This window comes from Phlebotomus papatasi, chromosome 3, assembly GCF_024763615.1.
Source record: "Phlebotomus papatasi isolate M1 chromosome 3, Ppap_2.1, whole genome shotgun sequence".
Taxonomy (NCBI): domain Eukaryota; kingdom Metazoa; phylum Arthropoda; class Insecta; order Diptera; family Psychodidae; genus Phlebotomus; species Phlebotomus papatasi.
The window spans coordinates 47428956-47451456 of record NC_077224.1 but is presented as its reverse complement, the minus strand read 5'-3'; the positions used below and the strand labels follow the sequence as shown (position 1 = coordinate 47451456).

Sequence of the window (22501 nt, the reverse complement as noted above, 5' to 3'; positions counted from 1 at the left end):
ATGTAAGGGAAACGTAGAATGTCACAGAAGCCCGGAAACTTTCCATATCATTCATTAAAGTGAGTTGACTTCGATACTCCAAGTACGTGCGGATTCGCTCATTCCCTGACCTTTCCGGGAGCCTTTCAGGACATTTCTCGCTACATCTCTTTCGTAGAGATGATGCTCCTTTGTTTCTCCAGGCATTTGTCCAACCTAGTCATCACAAAAGCTAAAACTTCACGAAATTTCGTGAGAAAAACACCTGTCCAAAATAAGAATCATCACCTCATTGGTGAATGTCTTAAAAAATTTCCCATTTTTCACACGAAAAATATAATTCACAAGGCAAATCTCACTTCAGGTCAAATGTACAAATCATCAGTAACGTGAATCTACACAATATTCAATGAATATTCAATAATATCACTCAAAAACAGCGAACAAACTTTGTTAGTACTTCACCAAAACTAAATAAGACTGAAGTAAGCCACGAAGTTCTGTCATATTTCTCGTAAGCAATTGCTCACACTGAATTTTCAACAAAGCAATTTCAACTCAAATCATATTCAAAATTTAACGTATTTAGTGTCAAAATCTTCCAAAAAGAACAAATATTTAGATAGAATTCATTTTTCATCAAATATTGGAATAAAAATCCATTATTTTAATCAATTTATTTTTAGTGTCCAATTTTACCCTCAAAGTGTCCAAATTTAGAAACTGTCCAAAATTATGAGCACTTACCCTAACTCATAATAAAACAAAATTGGCTTGTATTTCTAGTTTCCAGTAGGGTAATTCTGTAATTTTCGTGGCATTATCACTCGTGAGTTCGAAACCTGACAATGCCATTCGAGCTTTTTCTTTGTCATATTATATCAGTTCGAAAATGCAATTTATTGAATTTTTAATGAAATCCCTTTACTTGATGAATTTATGAAAATACAGTACGTCTTGGTTGATTTATTTAACGAAATTCATTGTTGCCAGATATATCAATTATGTGACATCTGACAATGTCCCGTGAGCTGGAATGGTAATGTCACAGCTACAGAATCGCATTTTCGAAAAAGCTCTCCCAATTTGTTTCGAACCCAATTTGTCATATGGCATTGCCAGAACGTTACAGAATTCCCCTCCAGGAACATGAGAAATATTTTTCCTGTTATTCAGTTTCAGTTTCTTCCGCGAAGAAATTCTTTTTCCCACGTTTATCGTTATGTTTTCGCGGTCCTAGGAGCATTTTCATATTTCCAAGTATGGTTCCTCGTTTTCGTTACATTTCCTGGGTTTCCAGTAATGTTTCGTTATTTCACGCGGAAACCGTTTCTTGGCTGAATGTCTTGTATTTCTTCAATGACTTTCCCCTTGAACAAAAGGCAATTTTGGATGAAAAAGTTGCAATAACCATCTTCAAAATCGAAATTCAAGAGAAAATCATAAATGTCAGAACACATTCTAGCACATAGGGTGAAAGGAACACCTATTGACACTTTAAGATCTTTTGTCAGTACGTATTGATACCCTACTCTGTACTGTTTTGAATACGAAATTCGGAAACTTAGGGGAATGTTGGCATGGTTCGCACAGAGTGAACCTTCAAACAACGCAAATTTTCTCTTTGTTGACAAAGAGCTAGTTCGTTATTTCTTAGCCATAAGATCGATAATTATTAAGTTCATGAGACGAGATGACAAATGGTAAGTCAGGTCTTTGCAAACAAAGAGAAAATTCACATCGTTTGAAGGTACAATCTGTGCGAATCATGCCTACATTCCCCTATCTTTATCGAAAAACGCAGATTAATGAAAAAACGTCGTATTACTTAGATTTTATTGGATGCATTAAATAAATTTCAACATTTTTAGAAAAGTGTCAATAGGGGTTCTGTGTTTCTTCGACCCTACGTATTCTTTATGAAAAGGAGTGCAACAGAAGTTATCAAAAATTCAGTAATAAACAAAAGTTTTTATTTTGCCTTTAAATTTGACAAAATATTCGTTCAACGATTTTCAAGTGATACTTTTACTTCCATAGAGTATTCTTATATTAAAAATAATTTTAAGCATTCAGTAGACGGTTGTCTGTGCGATAGGGGAAACTGGGGTACCACCAAACACTTTTGAAAGATGCGATTTTGACTGAATTTCCTAAGAAAACTGTGAGTTTTAGAAAAATGTTGCTTACCCCATGTTATAGTCTTAGGTATAGGCTCCACATTAATGTATACATGGATGATGTGAAGCACTTCAATTTTCCGTAAAAAGGAAAATTGTATCACCATGCATTTTTCGCTTTTTTCCAACCACCCGGGGTACCAATAAACACTTTCTGGGGCACCAAAAAACACCTGTTTTTCTCACCCATTGAAGCTATTTTGGGCATTCACCACAACTCTTAATTATAAAGAAAGTATTGAAAATGCAAATAATTCTCAAAAAAGCACTGCAAAATTTATAATGAGTGACCAAAATAGCAAAAAACTAAAGCACTGCACGCCGAACATATTTTCAATGGATTTTTCATCATTTTGACAACATTCGACTTCTGACTGGAAAGCAGCGCCACTAAAATCGTGGCAAACATTTTACCTAAAGTTCAAATTTTGCGCGCTCTTCTAATTATTTGTAATAAAATCGAGAAATCATTCGTCAATCCTTGATTAAAATCATTTAAGAATCATTAAGAATCATTTAATGCAAAATTGGGTTCTTGTAACTATATTTCTCCTGAGTTTTGAATAAAAATCTCATGAATGGATATAAATTTCAGAAATCGAACAAAGAGGGAGATGAAGAGTAAGAAAGATAAGAGGAAAAATTTTGCCATTCAAGCTACGCTCGCGACATCTTCAATTGTGAGAAATTTGCCTGTTTGTTGGTGCCCCAAACTCTGTTTTGTGATAGATTTTATATTCTTTTAAAAAAATGTGAACATTAATTTCTTTAGTAGATACATAAATATTATCCTAAAACATGTAGGAAAGTACTGGTGTAGTGAAATTTGATGTAACTTATTTCAGTTTTATTTTCCAGGTAGATATATAAATGACTAAAATTATCAAAATCTCACAATTTTGCGAAAAAAGATTCTTATTTCTAAACTACTTGAACTATGTGGATCATTCTTTCTCTGGACAAGCATCCCTATAGTACCTATGATTTCATGTAAGTCTCATTCTCTGAAATCTTATACCTATTTAAAAAATCGCAGTGTTTGGTGGTACCCCTGTTTGGTGGTGCCCCAGTTTCCCCTATACCTGTGTACTTTGCTCTGATACCTCTGGAGAGCAAAAGGTGTCACATTGGATATAAACCAACAATTTTATAGCAAGATTAGTGAGAACATCTATGTTATTTACAACAATTGCCACCATTGGACGATATATATATCCTTGGAAAATTTCCCCACATGAACTAACGCTAAATGGAAATTTTCCTTATCGACTGTGGCAAGAGAATATGCCAAGTATTGCCTATCACATTTGATGTCATTGGGTGGATTCTTCAGTATTATGTGATTCATGTGCAGCCAAATGCATTGTGCATATTGGATGGGTACGGTGTCATTCCACTCACATCTTTAACATACCACAATATATAGGTCACATAATGGAATTTTTGCACCGCAAAGAAGTTCCCCACGGGTTTTTCAGGGTAGTAAGAAGGAAGGAAACATGATGAGGTGTTTACGAAATGTAAGTCTTACCGAAATCATGGAGCGTGCAGAGGGGTGCATGAGCCGCGGGACACATCTCATGATGGTGATGATGGTGAGGAATGAAGTAGCCGTGTTCAGGGTAGAAATCCCCCGCGGCTGTATATTGTCCAATGAAGAGCCCATGACCATTGCCCTCAACCGGTGGCGGTGGTTGTTGCTGTGGCATTGTGGCCCCAGCATGGTGCATATGGTGCGCGGGATGTGCAATTGTCCCTTGCTGGGGCGGCTGCTGTTGCGGACTCTGGTGGATTGCAACAGATTGCTGCTGCTGAATTATTTCACCACTCTGATGATTATTATTGTTCGTACTATTTCCACCACTGCTGCTACTATTCTGTTGATGTGAGGACTCTGGTGACGTCATTGCCAATCGTACCATTTTTGTGGTCATCTAAAGTTGATCTCTCCCAATCCCCCAGACTCAACTCAATGACACACAAATGCACTCACACGACCTCTCAATATATATCTTTACCAATTAATTTCTTTCAATTCTTATTTTTTTTCTTCTTTCCTTCCTCCTCTTCGTCACTTCACCGACCGCGCACAAATGGACTCAATTGTTGAAATCTTCAATTAAATTTTTATGTTTCGTGTTATATTTTCTTTCTCCTCTCTCCCCCCTTTCTCTCTTCCTCTTTCTCTTTTACACTCTTGCACTCTCGTATAACTCTTAATTTATGTGAAAAACCTTTTTGATAAAAAAAAGAGTCATTTAAAATCTCTTTTCTTTTCTCTTACACAACTTCCCTGCACCCCATTCCTCTCCTCATTCTATTGTTAATATTCCATTTTATCTATTTTTCTTAATTCACAATCTTCCACCGTCTCCTGTTATGTATTAATACCATTCGTGTCGCGAAAATGCCACATTCAAATCAATTTACAGATGAATAAGAGAAATCACCTTACAGCAAATTTGTCTTCTCATTCTAACCAACTTTATGTGCCATCTCATTAATAAATCTTGCAACTTTTATTCTTCCTATCAAGATCACTGTTCCTCTCTCAATGAAAAATTTATAATATTGAAATGTCAGAGAATTGTACAAATCACTCCATAAAATGCTTTACCAGAGCTTTTTTTGTCGTCTTTGAAGCAACATTGTTGCTATAGTGTCTCACATTTACACTCAAGTAAACAAATTTGCAACAGAAAACTTTGATTTTAGTTTAAAAAATTCATTTTTTTAATGTATCATAAAATTCAGTACGGTTTCACGACGATTTCAAAACAAAGAATTATTTGATTCTTATGACCAGCGCACAATAACTTTTGTTTGTAAACATGTTTTCAAAATTTCCCATGAGAATGAGCGAGATGGCTAGATCTAGATCTCACTCACTCTCATTTAAAAGTCAAAAACATGTTTACTAAACAAAAGTTATTGTGCTTTGGGCATTATGACCAGCGCACAATATATTTTGTTTAAAAACACGTATTCAAAATTACCTATAAGAGTGAGCGAGATGACTAGATCTAGATCTCACTCACTCTCTTTGAAATGTCAAAAAACATGTTTACTAAACAAAACTTATTGTGCGTTGGGCATTATGGCCAATGCACAATAACTTTTGTTTTGTAAACATGTTTTTGACATTTTAATAAGTGTGAGTGAGACCTAGATCTAGTTATCTCCCTCACTCTTATAGGAAATTTTGAAAACATGTTTACTAACAAAATTTGTGGTGCGTTGGGCATTATGCACAACGCACAATAACTTTTGTTTTCAAAATTTCCTATAAGAGTGAACGAGATAACTATAGATCTAGATCTCACTTACTCTCATTGATATGTCAAAAACATGTTTACAAAACAAAAGTTATTGTGAGTAACAATAACTGTCTACAAATACCCCATGTTTATATTCCCCCAGTTTCCCTATACAATATTTTCCTTTTTTTATAAGTTAGCTTCACTACAGCCTTATTTTCACAATTCTTTTTAAATAGACTGGATATTTAAGTTTTTTTTTATTTTCAATAAACAAGTATATTTCAACTACTCTTTGTAATAAGCGGAAACGATTTTTTTTATTTACCTACGTGACACTTTCAAAGTTTTTTGTTACAAGTGTTCGACTAGTAAAATTACAAAGTATCTTCCAAAAACAGTTAAGACTCTATTGTTCTTTTTTTTTTCAAAGTAATTAACTGAAAAAATACAGTACGACTCCAATAGTGTCAACCTCTAAATATTTTAAATACCATTTAAAAAAATATTGATTCTAAAACCATTTTTGTTGTAAGACAACTTTTAACAAATAAAGTAACTACAACCAAAATTGCAAAAATATAAAAATCAAACGCGTTGACATTATTTGAGTCGTATTGTTGCCATTATAAAGAAAAATCCATGTGAAACTAATTTTATTAATGGGGATCCGGAATTCGTCGGAAGTGGAAAATCACTCAGAGAAAGTGCATCAACTTTTTCCAGGGCTTTCGCCTCAGTCTCCAAGCCTTTATCAGTGGTCAAGTCTTCAAGTCCTTCTCTGTGTTTCGTTAAACTTGGTCAGACTTATTTGGACCGGGTTTATATAGAGAATGGTGACACTTCCTTACTAATTTAGCAATTTTCACTACTCCAGGCAGTAACAAATTTTTACATTTTCATTTCTCTTCTCGGGATTTTCGTGGTATCAGGGAACTAGTCTTTGTTCGCACTGATCTTTTTCAACAGTCCACAGAAGACTTGACCCCTGAGGAAGGCTTGGACACTGAGCCGAAAGCTCTGGAAAAAGTTGATGCACTTTCCCTTAGTGATTTTCCACTTCCCACGATTTCCGGACCCCCATTGATAAAAGCGCATGACATTTCCTATATTTCCCATATGTTTTTAGCGCGCCGAAAAAACTTTTGAGTTCATTAGCTGTTTTCTGTTATTGTAGACTGAATTAGCAAAAAATACTAATACAAAATAAAAGCCAATTTAATAACGAAGAGGCAACCGAAAACCCCAAATTGGCAACCTACGTAGTTTTAAAGATATCTTGTGAAATGTGTACGAAAACAGGAAAAAAATTATACTGAAACTGGTCGCATTTTTCAGAGCTAATGTCACCCCCTGGATAAAAGTATTGTCGCAATTCTTAAGCGTAAAATCCCATGCAAGAGGTCGAAAATTTCCTCAAAATTCGATTTTTTCAAAGTGATCAACACTTAAGCGTATACTTCGGGAGAGAAAGTAATTTAAAAACCGAATGGGTACTACAACCCCATCAACAAGAGTACTTTAGCTGCTACAGGTCTTGAAATCAAATTTTTCTTTTGGATTTGTCTCAGTGTAAAGAACCGAAAGCTCTTTGAAGATTTCTGTCTCCTCCAGTATCGCCTCCTTAATCAATTCTCAGCAATTCTTATTCATCCACTGTGTTGTCTCCCGCCGAATATATTGTTATTTACTTTGAAAATGTCACAAGGCAAATTATATCGAGAGAAATCCAGTTGAGAATTGAATTAAAATATTTCGTAAATTGTGTGTGCCTGTCTTTTCATCTCTTTCCAACACCCACTTGAGCATCTTTTTTTTTTAATGGTCGTACAGTGATCCTACATTAATCAGTAAGACACTCAGAGATTGTTGTCCAATCAACAGCGGCCACACAGTCAGAAAATTAGCAAATTCTCTTGACTGTCGCGGCAGCAACTTGTTGAAGATGAGCCACGACGAACACACAAAAAAAAAACAAGAATCATTTTGTTCACGAGCACAGAGAACTTTTAAGTGGAAATATTTGCAGTAAAATATCGTTTGAGCATGACAAAAAAAAAATCTCACATCTCTAATCATATTTTTCACTTAATTCCTTTAACAGAAGTCAATAAAGTGGCCAAAGAGATGGTACAATGTATATATACATACATGAAAGAATATCTCGCAATTTTTGCATGGAGTTGAATGTGACCTTCACGACACATTTAAATTGATGGACTTTTTTTCTGGTCTTCTCTGCAAAATCCATCAAATTAAATGCCTTTGGAGTCTCGACAGAGACTTGTCCTTCTTTCTCGCAATTCGATTCACTTCATGCATTATTTCATATCCAGTTTTTTTTTGTCTTTCACTTATTTCCCAAGAACGTTCAAAATAGCACATTCACTGAAGAGAAGAACTCCCCAATAAATCAGATGGAAAATAGACTTGAATAATATGAAAGACATAAATTAACAATTAATATCTTTCATCATCATGTCGCTTTAACTTCAAGCCCCCCGTCTATCTAGAGCCTACACTTGCAATGGTACATTCAATTATTTCGACCATACGTACAGTTCATAAAAAAAAGAAACACCAAGAGCATTGCGATATTATTAGTTATTATTTGTTTTTTATTGCCATTATGATCTTTCTTTTTTTTCTGATTATTGTTGCTATGCTTCTTTTTGGACTCTCTGCTACTTGCGCCACGATTTTAAGATTGGTAGTGCATTTAATAATTATTATGGGCGTTACAAATAAACGACATAGCATTCAAGGTTGAAAGAGGCGATGATGATGGTGTTGTATCTCATCTTATTACCACCACAATTTCCTCCTCTTTGCAAGAGACTTCAACAGTCTCAGGCATTTGGAGATAAAGGAAAAAATACCAAAGAAACGAGAACAGAGAATGTACAGCATGTTCGCGGGGACTAAAATCTACCGATCTTACTGCATATTTTCCCATTTTTTCTTTTTTTTCTGCTTCTTTAGCCATCATCTCGTTCCTTCTATGCTTTTCAGCATTAAGTGCACTTTTTCATCTCACTCAATGTCTTCTCTATAAAATTTTATGACCAATCTGTCATTTCAAGTCAATCAACTTCATACTCAGCCATCGTTACACCCTCCATCCCCAGCAGTTGAATATAGTTTATCCCCCAAAAGAACGCTTCGATAAATTCACAAATTTAGAAAGACCATGACAAGAAACAACCCAGGACGAAAAAAAAGTCAGAGTGTGAGGTGATTAATATGGGAACATACATCCCCGGAGATGAATAATTATAATATTCATAAGATGAATATATTGAACTCGACGTCCTTTACGTCAATCTAGTTAAACTAGAAAAGTCATTTTAAATACACAACCTAAAGAACTTAATACAGATTTTAGGCTGACTGTTTAATCTCATTTACTAGTAGGGTAAGTGTAGGAGAAAAGTACGCTACCTTCGGACGATTCAAGCTTCGAACAACTCATTTTTTTCAAAACGTTTTTAATGTGCCATAGTTCAAATCCATTTAGAACATAAAAAAAATTGAGTTGTCTAAAGGTGGGGCTCCTTTCCCTACCAAGCTGTGCAAGCCTTTTCAAGCAGTGTTTCTTGGAACATTGTAAGTATTCTATCGCCTTTGTTTTCTTTTAAAATAATTCTTAATACATTTTAAAATGAATAAAATTTTAGACATAGTTCCTTGCCCTTCCGGATTTCTTACAGTATTTTTCATATCATCTCGTTCGCCGAAGAAACACCTTTTTTGCAATGTATAATGTCTTTAGTGTATGCAAAAACTAAATATTAAGGAAATTTGAAGAATAAAAGAAGTGGCCGAAATTGCAAACTGTCCGAAATTTGATGCACTTACTCTGATTGAACTTTGCGACTAAAAACTTGAGAACTAAAAATTAGGAATAGTTGCCAGCGCCATTCGCGGTAGAAAACAGTACCCTAATACGGGAGAAAAGGATGCCAATTACGGAGAATCCTTATCAATTTATTTTCTGTAAATATAAATCAATCAAGCTTCCGCAAGATTGAAAGTGAAAAATATTGAAAACATTTTATGTTCTACTGAGCAAAAAAAGGGGTCCGTGGTGCAATTTGTAAGAGCGTTCGGCTCTTGGGCGGTGTGACCCCCGGCTCGACTGTCACAGTTGTGCGTTCGAGTCCCGTCCGGTGCAAATGATTGAAGCGTTTGAATGGACATTTTCCAATATACATTGTAAACTGAATAATAAATTTGTAAACTGAACAATGTAGGGGAATGTAGGCATGGTTCGCATTTGGGATATAGCGGAGGATATCACTGGGCGACTCTGTCTGCTTTACTGTCCTTTATTAAGGGCGCCAAAATAGAGCTCTAACAAACAAGGAGGTTGAGTACAATAGACTGATCTGTCGCAGTGCCCGGGTCTGTTCCCAGGACCACCTCAACATGAATAATCATAATAATAATAATAATGGTTCGCACACAGTGAACCTTCAAACGATACGATTTTTTTGTTTGAAAAGAGTTGGATTACCATTTCTCATCCCGTTTCAATACGTTAATAATTAGGGGAGACTGGGGCAAAAAGTCACAAATCGAAAAATTCAAAATTCAATATCTTCCAAGATAAAAAATATTGCGGCTCAAATTTTTTTCTATAGATAGCCTCCATAGACCTTCTTCAATGTCTTAAGTTTCTTAGAATTCGAACAAGGAATTTAGAAAATAAAAAGTATCGAAATTTTTAGCCCTATTTTTGAAATGTTTTCCTTGCAGAAGATAGCAATTATTACCTATTTATTTTCCAAAATTGGTGCACTGGTGAATATTTTCTAAATAATTTGGATTTTTTGAATACGAATCCGCTATCTATTTTTGAATTTCACAAAAGTTCTTTTCTCCAGAAATCCTTTTATTAAAAATGGCCACTTGGGGTAAAAAGTAACAAATGGTATAGAGCAAAAAGTAACAAAAAAGCGAAGCAATTTCTGATGTCTTATGGCGAAAAGAAACGTCTTTATCATGTCTCGCTGCTTGTTGTTTGCATTGGTCAAACGATTTGCAGTCTTTTGTGTGTTTTTTCTAAAATAGCTTGAAAAGCGCTTTTCTCGTTTTCGCACTTTTCTCGCAGAGAAAACGGTGTTTTACAAAGGTGTAGATGAATAAATTTTCTATGAAAATATGTCCTCTAGGTATTTTTTCAAATTTACGGAAGCCCGTAACGAAGCGAATCAAAATATGATAATATCCAATGTCTGGTACTATTTGTCCCAGCGTTTTTTGAGAATAGTCACAAAATTACCTTTTAGAAAGTGGCTCGATAAACGTATTTCCTTACAAAATAGAGCAAAATTACTTTCACAAAGTTGTAGAGCGGTAAATTTCCTATAAAACTGCACTAATTAGAAATTTTTGAAGCGCTCGAGTAGCTTGTAAAAAAATAAAATTTACGTTTTGTGACTTCTTGCCCCAGTCTCCCCTATCTATCTTATGGTTAAAAAATGAAGAACTAGCTATTTACGAACGAAAAGAAAATCCGCAGTTTATCCTAAAAACTGGCTTAAACCATCTTGCCCTTAACAGGGATTAACTTAATTGGGGATGCATAATGGGCCCAAAAGGAGGCTTGGGTGCAGCGGTTCCACAAGGACTCGCCCCCACTGTAATCTAATATAGTCTAATCTAAAAGACCCTACTTGGAGAGGCGGAAAATATGAATTTCCCGCGAACATGGAAGGGAATCAACCAGCCGGGCCTTATTTTGCACTGAGAAAAAACGGGGGTGCGATTAACTTTTTCGCTCATAACTTCAACACTTTTTAGGTGTAAAAATATATCAATATTTTTTAATGTTAATTTTACACCTTTTTAAGGGTAAAATTAACATTAAAAAGGGTAGCTTTAATCCCTAATACACCTAAAAAGGGTACTATTTGCACCGATTTCGGATCAATACTGCAGGGTAAAATAAACATTTCCGGAATGTTATTTTAATTTTTTCGGATTTCTCTCACAGTGTGCTACTCTGACAAAATGTTTTGTAAAACGGACAAATGGATCTTGTTCAAAGTTTGTCAAAAGGATGTTTTTCACAAGTTTGACAAAATGTTTTCTTATATTTTATATGGAAAAGCATCTTTTTGACAAACTTTCAATAAAATTCAATTGGTCACCGATTTGACAAACTTTTCTTGTTAATTTGACAAAAGATTTTTTTCCAGAGTGTAAAGCCCTCTACACATTGGGAGCAACTTTCGTCAAAAATCGTATTTTTGATAGAATTTTGAAGTTTCTACCTACAACAGTGCAGACGATTTCCTTCAAAAGAGCCATTTTTGACGAAAACTGCTTACAATGTGTAGACACCCTAAGGTGAAAAATCTCGACAACATAGGTAATTTTTTTTTGTACCATTTTTGCTAAGTGAAGAATTAAGTTGAATTGAACTAAGACATTATTATTTAAATAATAATATTCCTAAGCTTACATTTTGCTATGCGTTTGGTGACAATTTCTTAATGAAATGTTTACCTATATTGCTTGGCATGTAATTATTACTGTCACACAGTGGTGATTCAGAGCTTGGAGTTCAGGATTCTGAGAAATACCAACAAAACCATCTTAAAATTATTTCAACCATTTCCATTGAAATGTATTTAACAAAAGCCAGTAATTAAATTCTCATGCTTTTCAAACAAATAATTTAAATCAATATACACATAATATCCTGAACCTGAGACAGAAATCAAACAAATAAGATTTTTAAATATAATATTTTCTGAGAAATCAGAAAAACTTATTTTCACCTCAAATTCATTTTCATTTCATCTACAATGCGCTCATATTTGTTATTTTAGCACAAGTTAAGAGAAATTGCGTAGCAAAAAAGCAAACCCACTCACAATGGGATCACATTTATTCCGCCCTCAAATACAGAAAGTGCATCAAAATGCTATGGGATGTAATTTTTCAATTATCAATTCTGCGATGAATTCTGTTCTAGATTGCAAAGCAAGTCACACGACATTACATCCCAACACATATTCGAATCTTTTGATATAAAGTCTTGTATATCCACTTGATATTACTGTGACTGACATTATAGGCATCTCAAGTGGCTAGAATATCTCACACTGTCGCATCATATTGTGAGTAAAAAGTGACTAGAAATTAAACAATTGTGGCACTTTAAGCATTTTATTTGTTGTAATTGAGATAATGTGCCGTCTGTTTATATATATGTATGCATATGATGTTATATCTTTAATCCATACAAATTTCTGCTCTTCAATCAGGCATCTAATAAAACCTCAAAGCGGATTTATTGCACCATTGATTTTGTTTTGAATTTTACTCCGCAGGTTCTTTACGGTTTTTTTTCATTTTTTTTTTTTTAAATAATTCTTTCTTCTGCTCTCCTTCCACTCTTTCACCTCTAAAGTGCTCTTATAATTAAAATACGCTTCATCCGTAAATGAAATATTTAGATGAGGAAATGTGCAAGAGGCAAAAAAAAACATGCCCAAGAGAAGCACAACTGACTGGGTTGGATTATTTAATTTTTATTTAGCAAAAAGGCATGAATAAAAAAAATCACATAAATTACAAAAATCTCTTTTTATACCAAACGGATGTTAAAAAATATATATAATTTTAGCACCGATAACCCTCTTGATGAATTGTACATTTTCATATCATACACTGGTTCTCTTAATCGGTAAAATATGGGGAATACAAATGCTGGTGTAAAAAAAGTTTGTATTGCGACAAAAACTCTGAAGCGTGTGTGGTGATACAGAGAGAAGTGTAATCATATTGAGAAAGAAATAATAAAAAAAAAGTCTATATAGAATTGTGGCAGAGGTCAAACAATTATCACAAAATTTCTGTTATATTCTCATTCTTTTTATATTATGTCTCTTTACAAAAGGATTATATCTTCTCTGTTCTTTGAACTGAAAATGAGGACAAAATTCAAACACTTTAGAATTAGATTGTTGATTGTGACGAAACAATATGGAAGTTCATGGAAGCAATTATTTTGTAAGAGTCTCTAAGTTTTTTGGCAATTCTAATTTATTGAACAGCAGTCCTAAAATAAAATTAAGGTTATTTTGAAACTAAGTGCACAGAAAAGAAGAAAACATGTCTTGAGAACGTTTAATTATGGAGAGGGTAGGGGGTCACCGAACCCGATAGGTCGTACCATTTAGCTTCAACGAAGGTAGCAGCCAGGACAAGAAAAACGAACGAGCATTGTAATGTCTTTTGATAAATATCAGAATTTCAAAATTTTGTCTAAATAATAATTTGAGAGTTCGATTTTCGATTAAACCTAAATACCGGGTCGCAAAGACAAAATGGTTCTATTTAGTCTTTCGAAGAGACAAAGCCGGCCAAACCTATTCGAAAATCTACCGGAAGCCTAAAATGCAAAAGAGGTGTCTCCGGTGATTGCCAGTGAAAAGTTAGTCACCCTAAGATGAAAACACTTTCTTGGTTTTTCCAAAGCTTTCGATCCTGATGTGGATCTTCTTCAGTGGTCAACTAAATTGTGATTTCAGAGTCTTTCTCAGGGATCGTGTGGTTCATGGGGTTCCAGATCATCACCAGCAGGACGTCAATGTGGGGCGGCTTTTTCTCTTCGAGAACTTTTCTCACTATTTTTAACTTTCTTGGTGTTTTTTTCGCGAAAAACTAACTTTTTGAGAGGCGGTTGGTCTTTGTCTTTGTCTTTGCGCAAGTTCATTATTGATAAACCTAAAATGCAAGTTCACGTACTCGTCGCTTTAGCACAGATTGTTCTACCATTTCGAATTTCGGTATTCTTGACACTTCAATTGTCAACAATGTCAACAACAGTGTCAACGCTTGCTGCAAAAAGTGAATTTTTGTGTAGTTTCGTGGAATTTCAGGATAGCAGAACATTTGAATTGAAATTTCATTAAAATAAATGTCCTTTTCATGAACTTGCTTACTTTTGTAAGCAAGTTTTGACGGTTGAATTGCAATTTCATTAAAATAAATATTCTTTTCATGAACTTGTCCACTTTTGTGTAACTCTTCGATTTAAACTTTCGAACTTTCAACAGGTTTTTCGGTAAGTTCTCTCTGATATACCTTCGAACCGATACAGAAAATACCTCAACCGCAGAGAGCTCTCAAATAGGAATGATTATTAATGAACAAAAGGTTTGTTTCTAATATCGGTATTACGAATTTCATCAGTTCTAGAAAAATGTCAGCCATTTATGAGTCTTCAACTCCTCCCTTACTAAAAATTGAATTAATTTAAAAAATCGAAACTAAAGCCAGTATTTTTTTTTGCTATATGTAATAAAGTACAAAAATAAATATAATTAAATATTATTAGATTCAATTAAAATAAAAAAAAATAAAGAGAAACAAATACACACAAGTAAAGTTTGATTCTCCAATTAGTATCTTGGATGAAAGGTAAATGGAACTTTCATAAAAAGTCGTTGATGTTCGAAGAATTCAAATTCAATTTCGAATTTTCGTAGTAAATTTTCGCGCAAGGTGGGGAAAATTTATGAAGCATAACACTAAAAAGCTCACAAAAGACTTACTTAGTGATTATGAAGTGATTAAATAATGGGATCGAAGCAGTAAACGTCGTTGCTTTGTGTTTTTCCCTACAACAAAGTGAAGATCTACACAATTTGACATTTGAGAACTTCGAAATTCAAACAGGATGTACTTCATCCACCTTGCGGAATTATGAAGAAGTAAGAATATTTCTTTTTTGGTTCTTTAGAAAGATCTTCGAACTTTTCAAACTCTACTTGTGAATGGTAAGAATACGTTCAAAAAAAATTATAGAAAACACACAACAATATAGTCTTACTGCTGAAAATAGCCCTTCCTGTACACTGACTTTGAATAAAATTACTTTTCAGACTTGATGAGATAGTTCTAATCTTTCTAATGTGAAAATTTTTCTCTCTTATTAAATTTTGTAATAGAATAATTATGTCAAATTTCGGACAGCTTGCAATATCGGACACTTCTTTTAATATACACAATCATAAAAACAAAAAAAGTTTTTTCAATTTCGAAATTTTGTACAATCCTAAAGAAACAAAAAAGCGGTGCTTCTATGTATGAGATACTTTTGAAAAATCTTTGGAAGAATTCCCGGAAACACAAGGAATTTCTATGAAATTACCTGAAATTTGGCACAGTTCCTCTACTAATGAAATTTTAATGAAAATATGGCGAAAATTCTTAGGGTAGAGTCAACACTTATGGGCGTTATAAACTTATTGACAACGTGAAAAAATCTTAGCCCAGTTCCCGAAGGTCTCAAAATCTTATATAGCAAGCAATTTTATCGTTTTTAGAGAGCCTAATAGGCCTTTCATCATTAATAATCCAATCCCAAGTTAAATTTTGCCAAAAAGCCACTAGCTTATACAACCTGAGAAAGAGAGTTTCAATCGTTTTGCTCTGGAAGTTGGTCACTAACGCTAAGACGGCGGTGGACGCTAAAAACTATACGGGATCTAATTAAAACAAAACTATACTTCGAAAGCATTTTTGATGAATAAATTTATCTATCTATCTTTCTATATATCTAAGTCATAATTCGTAAGAAATTAGAGCAATTAATACGGGCTTCAGACCTACTCCTCTAATTCCTTATCAATCATAATTTTTTTTGAAAAAATTTATTTAGGATTGGATTATTAAAAATAATTAACCTATTAGGCTCTCAAAAACCTATAAAATTGCTCGCTATTTAGGAATTAGAGACCTTCGGGAACTGGGCTAAACCTCTAGTCTGAAGACCGCTTAAGCCATGGCTAAGACTGAGGTCTGAAGCCATTATAAGTGATGACTCCACCCTATATGACACTTTTGAGAATGTTTATAAATTATTTTGAGTTTAAAATATAAGAACAAGGTCTTCTCGCAAGTAAGATTTCCAATCACGTTATCATTTGCTTATACAAAGAGATGAAAAGTATCAAAGTGCAGTATATCTTAACGTTTTAACCTATTTCGTATTGTTCCCAATCTTGACAAAAATGCAATTATTATTCATTTAAATTTATAAAATTATGACAAGTGTCAATAAAGATATAGAACAATTGGAATTTTTGAACTTTATAATAAAAAGCGATACCATCTATGAGACGGGAACTGTAATTTAAAAATACCCTATGTAAATAGTCCAGAGAGCATTAGGACCATTTGATAGACTGTCTTATCGTCCGGGGATGTATATTTAACAATTTTTTTTTTTGAAAACTCTAGTAGAGGAAGACAAAAAGTGGCACGAAGAATTTAAATTATTTAAATACACCAAGTGTTTAATGAAATAAATTGCGATAACAGTTGTGACAGGATATTACTGTATATGTGAGATTTTTTTCCTACTCCCTATCTCTTCCAGCTAATTCATGACATTTTCCGCGTTTTTCTCCTCAAACATTTTATGCCTCAACTATATAACATTCTTTTTTTTTATCAGTCACATATTCTGCCCAAGTTGGGGAAAAAGAGAATATTACCAACTAAATAACTACCTCCACACGACCTTCAGCCATATTCTAGATTATAGATAGACCATCAATATATCTAAGAGTCTTTTCTGGAAAACTATTAATTACACACCGTTCGAACAATTTTTTTTTATCTTGTACTTCTTATTCTCCTCTCACATTCTATCACTCCATGCATAGAGATTGAAGTCTATCTTTTTTTTCCATCTTTCTTTTCATATGGTATACATGCGCGCCTTTTTGTACAAAATAACACCACCAACTTCTCTTTGGTGAGCGAGTTTACAAGAGAAGTTGAGAGCTTTTTGTACAGTTTCACATGCTACATATATATTTCTCTTCCACTTCTCTTCAACTCTTTGCTGGTATATTAGATGTTGAAGAGGAATGAGCCATTCTTTAAATTGGTGTCAGTTTATTGACCACATTCTATACTTTTACAAATGATATACGTAAGCGCTTTATACGCAATCACCGTAGACTTTTTTTTGCTTACTTCACCTCTCAACAGATCAACTTGCTCTCTATTTTCTAACTCACCTCTTGGGCTTTTCCTTTTATAAATATATATAACCACTACCCCAAAAATCCCATTGACGCAATACTAATAATAATTGTCACATGATAAGGCGATACTTCAAATTGTATTAAATTAGTAAGAAAAAAAATCCCCACAATCATGTCATTTCCAACTGTACTTAAAAATACTTTTAAGCTTTTTTGCTGCTATTTCTCTCTCTCTTTCTCTATTTTCTCAAGAATGTCATAATTTAATTTTAAGAAAAAAAAATCTATCTCATTCATTGACAAAATAGCCGAGAAAAAAAAACTTCACGATAATAATTGTGATACGATGAATGAATGAATGAAAAGAGAATTCTATGAACGGTTTTTTTTATCTTCCTTCTTTTCAACTTTACTACATAATACATTTTTTTAAGTGCCCTCCAAATGTTAAAAGCTCGACAATTGCACTTAATAGGGTAAAATATCATCAGTCACAAATCTGTTTTTCTTTGCATCCATTGAGAAAACCCACATTTACATTTTCACACCCTTTTTCTTCATTTTCTCTGCTTTTCATTTTTGTGCATAAAAAAAAGAACAAAAACAACTTAATTTTCCATTAAATGGTAAGAAAATATTTTCGTATATTCTTTCCCGCTATTGAAAAATTTAAGTGAGCTTTCTCACTTAAAAAATCCTAGGGGAGACTGGGGTACATTTAGCCAGCAAATGAAAATGATAAAGTTTGTCTAATGTTTTTATGTTTTAAAAGTAGCATTAGGATATTGACTTTATGAAACCGTGTAGTTCAAGGCTATAAAAATACTATTTTTTTGGAAAATGAAAAAAGTATGACACATTGCCTAGGAAGAAGTGGGACACCTTTGAATGTGGGACACCTTTGAAATTGGGATTTTTCACCTATTTTAAAATTAAATTGAGCCTTCTCATGATATAATTTAGCTGTACAAATGGATTGAGAAGCTAAATTATATCATGATAATGCTCTATTTAATTTTAAAACAGGTGAAAAATCTCGATTTCAAAGCTGTCCCATATTCAAAGGTGCCCCATTTTCTCCTACATGTGCCCCGGCCGGGTAGATATAACCATTTATAACAATTGACCGGTCAATTGTTCTTTTCTCGACAGTTCCATATCACATTGTCGATTAACATTCTCTATTTAAATTCAATATTCGAACAAAGTTCGAAATTTCCTCGACCATCATCGAAATCAGCTGATGCCAGGAAAATTCAAAACAAAGGAGTTTTTACTAATAAAACCCTTGTAAAAACTTTTGAAATGAATTTAAAATGAGTCTAAGCATTAGTAAAATTAAAGTTTAGTAGAAAATACATGACAATAAAGTTAAGTATATTGCATTATACTGAAATTATTTCCCAACTTCGACATTTTTTCTACACTAGAGGCGCTGCGTTCACTGAGTTCCAGATTCGAAAAGAAATGAAGGTGTCATGTTGACATTTCCATTGATTGTTCGAAAAGCAATGAAAAAGGCAAAAAGCCTAGTCTGTTTACTGTGATTACTAGGAATATCAATAGTACTTTTTCATTTACCAATTATCCGTGTTTTAGTGAAAAAAACGTCGGTAGTTTTAGAGCCTGCCACGAAAAAGTGACGTTATCTGCCACGAGGACTGTTTATGTGTTTACGATCTTTTATAAAAAAGCAGATAATTTATCCAAGTGAAAAATATCTCTTATATAATTTTATTAAGAATAAACCTAACGAGACTTTATATACCTACAGTGGAGGAAATTTAAATAGGTATTTTTTTCAAAGGGGGTGGTGTGGGTGGGGGGTTGGTCCAACAAACCTAGTTTTATTATGCCAAGTAAAGGTCTGCCTAAGGATCATTTTTATCATAGTGACCCGCACTCACTCTTCTGCGTGCGTGAACACCAGTCGATAATTCGAATTTATGGTACAAATAGGGGGGAAATTTGAATAGGTATTTTTATTTTTTAATATTACTAGAACCGTTCTTTTATAAGAAATTGTTTATATTGATAATAAAATGATCAAATTAGTCTTTTCCTTCAAATTAAACCCTTCAACAGTAAGAAAATTTTATTTAATAACTAGAATTTTTGATTGATAGAGGCCATACGATTTTAAGTAATAAAATCGTTCTAATAAAGGGCTTTAAGGAGCTTGGCTTAACAATACTTGCTATTACTTAGAGGATGAGTAATTCAGGAAACATTATTTGCCAATTCGTCAATAAAAAGGACTCCTAGGGACGAAAATAAGGTACTTTTAATGGTAATACCATGTTTTATAGTAAGGATTTAGCACGAATTTCTTATAAAACAGTGAGTTTTCCTTATTAAACTTTTCAGATACATGTAGAATATTGAAGTACCAATTACTACACGTCGTATCTGACCAATCCTGATGGCTACAATCTGCCTAGATTGCACAAAACCTTTGAAGAAACCGCCATTTAATAAGCATAATTTTGAGGGTCGATTGGAATTCAAAGAGAAATGAATTTCTATCACAAGATTTGGCGGAATGTTATAAATTAAAGTTTTTTCCAATAGAAAAAATAATATTTCGTCAGTTTTCATCCATAGAAATTCATTTTTACTGAATACCAAGCGAGCGACAAAATGCTGTTTCTTTATTGGTAGTTTCTTAAGAGATTTTGTCCACTGTAGGTAGATTGTAGCCATCAGGATTCATCGGATGCGACGTGTAGTGATTGGTATTTGAATATCCTATCTGTATTTCAGAAGTTTGTAACGTAAAAGTCATAGCTTTGCAAAAAGTTTGTACCAAATCCTTATCAGATAACATGGTAATACCTATTAAAGTACCTTATTTTCGTCCCTAGGAGTCCTTTTTATTGACGAATTGGTAAATAATGTTTCCTGAATTACTCATCCTCTAAGTAATAGCAAGTATTGTTAAGCCAAGCTCCTTAAAGCCCTTTATTAGAACGATTTTATTACTTAAAATCGTATGGCCTCTATCAATCAAAAATTCTAGTTATTAAATAAAATTTTCTTACTGTTGAAGGGTTTAATTTGAAGGAAAAGACTAATTTGATCATTTTATTATCAATATAAACAATTTCTTATAAAAGAACGGTTCTAGTAATATTAAAAAATAAAAATACCTATTCAAATTTCCCCCCTATTTGTACCATAAATTCGAATTATCGACTGGTGTTCACGCACGCAGAAGAGTGAGTGCGGGTCACTATGATAAAAATGATCCTTGGGCAGAGCTTTACTTGGCATAATAAAACTAGGTTTGTTGGACCAACCCCCCACCCACACCACCCCCTTTGAAAAAAATACCTATTTAAATTTCCTCCACTGTATTCCTAACATGCCCGGTCAACTTGACCGGTGCTGAAAAAGGTTATCAAAGACTACACTATCACGTCCTTTCAGTCTGGAATGTTTAGAAGGTTTCCTAGCGACCATTTCATCCATTTACAGTAAAGACGACCCATCCTTTCTTCCCGCAGATGGTAAGAATTTGGATAAAAGGGAACAATTTCTTCTGATCAGTAGTTTGACCAAAGAAATAGAGCTAGCCACTTATCTCGTAAATCATATAGTCCTCAAACCAAGGGGTGACATTAGCTCTGAAAAATGCGACCGGTTTTAGTGTAATTTTTTCCCTGTTTTCGTACACATTTCACGAGATATCTTCAAAACTACGTAAGTTGCCAATTTAGGGTTTTCGGTTGCCTCTTCGTTATTAATTTGGCTTTTATTTTCTATTATTATTTTTTGCTAATTCATTCTACAATGACAGAAAACAGCTAATAAACTCAAAAGTTTTTTCGGCTCGCTGGAAACATAAGGGAAACATAAGAAATGTCATGCCTCTGGTCCTCAATAGGAATTCACAAACACGAACAATTTTACGACATATTTTTTTCAGTGAAAAGGGGAAAGTGCCCATGCTATGTACGGTCCCAAGCTTCATAATGACTAAATTTTTGCTATGTTTTTCAATAAATTTGACTCATCGCACCGATATTTTAGAAACTATGGGAAAATGTCTAGTTTTTAAAATATTTTGCGGAGTGACATGTATTCAAGAACATAGGAAAAATTTAGTCATTATGAAGCTTGGAACCGTGCAAAACATGAGCACTTTCCCCTACATTTTGAGAGAAATGATAAAATCCACTGGCTAATTCTACCCCTGGCTAATTGTACCCCATTTTCCCCTATTGTATTATTCAGTGAAAAACCATTCAATCAATAGGAATTATTCCAAAGAGCGACACCAAATGCAATTTCCTTTAGATAAATTTTGAGAGACTCTCATGTATCGATACAAGGAAAATATATTGGATTTTTTACTTCGTGGAAACTCTTTCTTCTCCATGCATTTGATTTCATTTAGCAAAGCAAAATACGTTTCTCTTCGATACTTCATATATAGGCTTTTTTCTCTCCTACCCAACAATTGCATTATATAGACAGCTTATACAGTAAGAATGGCGATTGTGAGATGAAATTTAATTGTAAGATGAAGACTTTTGTAGTATTAAGTTGTATCATCGTATAAAACATTGTGGTGGATCGTAAAAAAAAATCATGGAGGTGCTGTAGGAAAAATTAGTAAGAAACTAAAGAAAAGTTTCTTTTCTCTATTGAGATTATATATGTATCTCTTCTCTACCATAAATGGTTAGTATTGTGGGGAAGAATTGCTATATTTTATACATCAACTTCTGTCTTATTTTATTCCCCTTCTTTGTACTGTTTTTTCGTTTGTCTCGTTATTCTTCAATTTTAATGTTGATGTAGCATATTTTATTTTATGGCCCCTAGTTAATTCTTCAATCTCTTTGGTGTAGTATAAACTCCCTATCATGGTACCCTAAGCCTTTTGAGGAATGGATATTTGCAGAGGTAACAAATGCAACAAGTATAAATAAAACCTAAGAATAATACAAGAGCGTGAGGAGAAAATAAGAGCAACTTCACAGAGAAAATTTACACAAGTGCTACAATAAAAATAATAATAAAACTTGGGAAGCTCACCACAAAAATGCAAGAGAATTGGGAA

At 33.6% G+C, this 22501-nt stretch overlaps 1 protein-coding gene across 5 annotated transcripts in view; it reads right to left on the bottom strand.

Moving 5' to 3' along the window:
• The window catches only part of LOC129808023 (fibronectin type-III domain-containing protein 3a), a 191039-nt gene that overhangs the window by 87013 nt on the left and 81525 nt on the right, over positions 1–22501 (bottom strand). For 4 of the 5 annotated variants that reach the window (XM_055857679.1, XM_055857678.1, XM_055857677.1 and 1 more), the window contains one exon: positions 3691–4272. The exons of the other annotated variant lie outside the window; for it this stretch is intronic. In XM_055857679.1, the coding sequence (XP_055713654.1) occupies positions 3691–4093 (403 nt within the window). In that variant the 5' untranslated portion in view covers positions 4094–4272. The remainder of the gene's footprint in view (positions 1–3690; positions 4273–22501) is intronic. 5 annotated transcript variants of the gene reach the window in all.